The sequence below is a fragment of the Galeopterus variegatus genome, unplaced genomic scaffold (assembly GCF_000696425.1).
Source record: "Galeopterus variegatus unplaced genomic scaffold, G_variegatus-3.0.2 Scaffold8668, whole genome shotgun sequence".
NCBI classification, from domain to species: Eukaryota; Metazoa; Chordata; class Mammalia; order Dermoptera; family Cynocephalidae; genus Galeopterus; species Galeopterus variegatus.
The window spans coordinates 20,255-25,425 of record NW_007734779.1 but is presented as its reverse complement, the minus strand read 5'-3'; the positions used below and the strand labels follow the sequence as shown (position 1 = coordinate 25,425).

General features: G+C 40.9%; 1 gene segment (V, D, J or C); it reads left to right on the top strand.

Annotated features, from left to right (window-relative positions):
* The first annotated feature begins 802 nt into the window (after positions 1–802).
* Positions 803–4,960, top strand: LOC103608656. The segment is given in 4 exon segments: positions 803–817; positions 3,109–3,136; positions 4,392–4,817; positions 4,947–4,960. Coding segments are annotated over 4 exon segments (483 nt in total).
* The last annotated feature ends 211 nt before the right edge of the window (positions 4,961–5,171 follow it).

Genomic DNA, 5,171 nt, shown 5'->3' with positions numbered 1-5,171 from the left:
AAATATCAAATACTGGAGGTGGATAGGGCCACAAGTTTATTTTTTATTTTTTAGGCTTTTAACTTTATAAGAAAGTAAAATTGTTTTTGAAACAAAATGATTACTTGGGTGATTGCCAATTTACCACTTCTATGAATCTGGAAAGAGTTGTTAATCTATCAAATTCAAATTTACTGACATTTGTATATCTATGTTGTCTAATAGTGAAAAAAAGGAATAAATTATTACCTTTTCTGTAATATTGGTTATAAATTTTCATTGGGCACAAAGCTGATTGTCACCACTCATGCCATGCATGATATGATAGCCAGTTCCATACTGGCTTCATGCCCATTATCATAAATTTCAATTATAAACCATGTCCCCCACTCAATTGCCCTAACCTCCCTCTCCCCCACTTTCTCCCACCCTACTTTGTCTCCCTAGGTCTGTTCTCTCCCTCTGCAAGTCCAACACACCACTGTGGTCTTTCTTTCTTTCCTTCCTTCTTTCTGTCTTAGCTCCCACTTACCAGTGAGCGCATGCGGTAGTTATCCCTCTGTGCTTTGCTTATTTTACTCAACATAAGTTCCTCAAAGCTCATCCATGTTGTTACAAATGGGAGAATTTCATTCTGTTTTTATGGCAGTGTAGTAATCTATCATGTAATATATACCACATTTTCCTTATTCAATCTCCATTGATGGACATTTATGTTAGTTCCACATTGTGGCTAATGTTAGCAGAGCTGTGACGAACATGGGAGTGCAGGTGTCCCTTAGACATGATGATTTCCATCCCTTTGTGTAGGATGCTGGATCATATGGTAGTTCTGTCTGTATTTGATTGAGAAAATTCCATATGGTTTCCATAGTGGTTGTACTAATTTATAGTCCCTGCAACAGTGAAGGAGCCTTCCCTTCTCTCCACACCTTCATCAACATTTGTCATTCTCATTTGTTTATTTTTCCTTTGGTTGCCCGTGCTTTTGGGGTCATATTCATGAAGTCTGTGCCCAGCCCTATTTGCTGAAGGGTTTCTCCTATGTTTTCTTTAATAAGTTTTATTGTTTCGGGGTGTATATTTAAATCCTTGATCCATTTTGAGTTGATTTTAGTACATGGTGAGAGGTATGGGTCTAGTTTCAGTCTCCTGCAAATGGATATCAAGTTATCCCAGCATCCTTTGCTGAAGAGGGAGTCCCGACCCCAGTGAATAGGCTTAATGCCTTTGTCGAAGATAAAATGGCAGTAAGTGCGTGGGTTGATTTCAGGGTGCTCTATTCTATTCCATTGATCAGAGTCTCTGTTATTATACCAATACCATGCTGTGTTGGTTATTATAGCTTTGTAGTATAGTTTAAAGTCAGGTAGAGTAATACCTCCAGCTTTATTTTTTTGCTCAGCGTTGCTTTGGCTATTCGTGGTCTTTTGTTATTCCAGATAAATAACTGTATAGTTCTTTCCATTTCTGTGAGAAATGTCATAGGAATTTTGATGGGGATTGCATTAAATTTGTATATCACTTTGGGTAGTATAGTCATTTTCACTATATTGATTCTTCCAATCCAGGAGCATGGGATGTCTTTCCATCTTCTTGTATCCTCTCTAATTACTCTCAGGAGTGGTTTATAGTTCTCATTGCAAACAACATGACCAAAAATCTATCACAGAATTTTGAGATCCATTAAAACAGAGTTCAATGAGAAAAAAAAAGTGTCAAAACACAGATGTATGAAGATACAGATGTCATCATCCCCAGAAAAGTTCCCTCTGACTTATTCCTTGTCAATCTCTGCCTCCATTTCCTTTGAAGCCACCAATGTTCTGATATTTTTCACTGTGTATAGTTTTGTCTGTTCTAAAATATTATGTAAATAGGATCGTACTATATAAACAGATTTGTGTAATCCTTTTTTCACTCAGAATAATCTTATTCAAATTCATCCATTTTATTTTGTTTATCAATAGTGCATTCCTTTTGATTGCTGAGTCATATTCCTTTATCTAGATATACTATCTTATTTTTTTTTTTTATTTTCTCTCTTAAGTCTGTTTTCCTGTTGGTGGAAACCTGGTTGAGATTCTTATGAATGAAGCTGCTTTGGACATTTTTCTACAAGTCTGTTTATTATTATACATTTTTATTTTCCTGGGTGAATGCTAGGAGTGGACTGCTGATTAATAGGGTAGGCATTTCTTTTTAAATAAAAAACTCAAATGTCCATCATCGGATGAGTGGATATGGAAAATGTGGTATATCTACACAATGGAATACTACTCAGCTATAAAAACTAATGAGATACTGCCATTTGCAACAACATGGATGGACCTTGAGAGAATAATATTGAGTGAAACGAGTCAGGCAGAGAAAAAGAAATACCACATGTTCTCACTCATTGGTGGGAGGTAAAAAAAAAAAACAAAAAAACAAACAAACAAACAAACTAATTCACCCACATACACACACACACACACACAAAAAAAAAAAAACGGGGGGGGGAAGAAGATATAACAACTATACTTCCATGAAGTTGTTACAACAAGCAAACGGAAAGGACATTCTTGGGGGGGAGGGGAGAGAGGGAGGAGGGAGGGAGGTGTCGGTGATGGGCCATAATAATCATATACAGTGTATATTGACAAAATAAAAAAATAAAACAAAATAAAATAAATAAATAAAGAAAAGAAAAAAAAAACATTCCACCTGAAATTCATCATTCCCTCAAATTCTGTTTTCTGTTACCTGTCTGTCCACAAGTTGTAGATTTGGGGACTCACACCAGTGGAGTCTGGGTTCCTGAGTGATGTTATGAATCAGTCACCTTTTTGCACCACAACTTCCCTCCTGAGCACGTTAGAATAGAAATGAGCAAGCTGTAGATCTCTGTTCTTGTACCTTATTCCACTGAGATGCTGGGCTGTTTCTCCATGAGGCAGAGCATCCTGACAAGTTCTCCTGGACAAACAGAGGTGGGCAACTAGGACTCTGTAGAGTCAGCTGAAGGGTTGAAAAAAACTGAAACATAGATGCACATACACAGAGTTACTTTAAAATATCCTCTATGACAACTCCAGAATCTGTGTCATATCTTATTCTGGTTCTAATACTTGCTTTATCACTTCAGAGTCTTTGTTTATCGTCACTTTTTTACCAGGTCTCTTAACATTTTGATAAAACTCCTACACAGTGTCTGAGTAAACATGACCTGAAGAATCATCCCCAAATTGCACATCAGCAGCTCCTGTCTTGTCATTCATTCAGGACTCTTGAAGGGCTGTCCCTCCTTGACATGCAGCTGTCTTTGGGGCTGAAATTGCGGTGACAGGGGCAGGCAAATCACAGCATCCAGCCCAGCCCCTGGCCTCTTTCTCTGTGGTGGGCAGTCATCCAGAGAGTGATGCCCACAGACATGGACTGGCTCTCATGCCCACAGACAGGTGGACATCAAGGGAAAATTTGTTTTTAAAAGTTTCGCAATGGGATGTTATTACTGCTTTCATGTTAACCATTGTAATCGATTTTATTTTTTGATATCGGATAAGATTGGTGGATTAAATGAAGGAATAAAATATATAAAATGTGAGTGAGAAGTGAATTTAAGTTGAACATTTGTACACTTTAGGTGGACAGGAATGACCATGGAATGGAGGCATTTAAGATTTTTATCTTTCCCAGATATTGAGAATCAGTGTCCTCAGTAACGCACTGGGCACCATTTTCTGCAGAGTCTCTGTGGTTCTGATGTGTTGTTTCATGTATGGCAGGATGGAAAACACAAGGCAGGTCTGGAACTCATGTAACAGCAACAATGTAACAAGTAACAAGCTCTCAGGTGTGATGAGAACCACATCACAGGAGAGGGTCCAGGGAAAGAAAGCAGGGGTTGTGCTGGGATCAGAACTGCAGAAGCAAGACCCAGAGCCTGAGTTTATGTCAGAGAGTTGGGCTGGGTCCAAGTCAGCACAGAACACAGGGGTTGAAGGAAGGTAGATCTGGGCTCAGAAAGCTGGGGCCACATTATGCCATGTAGCTCACCAAGTTCCCTCCCATACCATAAATACATGTCAAATAATTACAAAAAATTCCATATAAGCATTTAAAAAATTACAATGATTCCCACCTCAGTTCCTCAGAACTTATAAGGACAGAGCTCTCCCACATGCAAATTTTCTTTCTAGCTCTAAGATAAATGTGGATGCTTGGGCGGTGGAAGCTCACAGGTCTGTCCTCAGACAGGTCTCAGGTCTCTGGGGAAGGCAGAGTTGAGATCTAACAGAAGATGAGACTGTGGGCTCTTCTCCTTTGCCTGGTGACAGCTTCCCTAGGTGAGTGTCTCAGATGTCACACATGGATTCTGGGATGTTTGTTACTGTGTGTGACTGACACGTTCTGATTCTCCTTGTCTCCAGGTGTCCTGTCCGAGGTGCAGCTGCAGGAGTCGGGCCTAGGACTGGTGAAGCCCTCGCAGACCCTGTCCCTCACCTGCACAGTCTCTGGTGACTCCATCACAACCAGTGGTTATGACTGGAGCTGGATCCGCCAGCCCTCAGGGAAGGGGCTGGAGTGGATAGCAGCAATCGGTAGTAGTGGTGGTACAGCTTATAACCCATCCCTCAAGAGCCGCACCTCCATCACCAGAGACACGTCCAAGAACCAGTTTTTCCTGCAGCTGAGCTCTGTGACCGCCGAGGACACAGGCGTGTATTACTGTGCCAGAGACACAGTGACAGGAAGTCAGCAGGAGCCCAGACACAAACCTCCCTTCAGGATACAGGAGGGGACTGGGCTGCAGGGGGCGCACAAGGCCCACCCAGCTCCTGTGCTCCATGGAGCAGGTGCAGAGAGGGGATGGGGGGTTCCTCTGGGGATCTTAGGTTTCCTCTGCTCTGCTGACTCCAGATGCCCCTCAGGGTCATGTTCTGCTTTAACCTATGTGACTCTAATTTCTCACATTCTCACTGCAGGCAACACAGAGTGAAGTAACTTTCCTCATGTGCAGATGAGAAGGTTCTTTTCACTGGGGAGTTTCCTTCCTTGAGTTGTTTTTTTTTTTTAAACTTTTTTCTTCCTGACACACAAACCATTATGATCTATTATTATTTTCCCCAAACGTTACGGCTGTCCAGGAGTGCCCTGTCTCTAAATCAGCATTTTTCCCTAAATAAATGTCCTCTCATTTATTTAGGGAA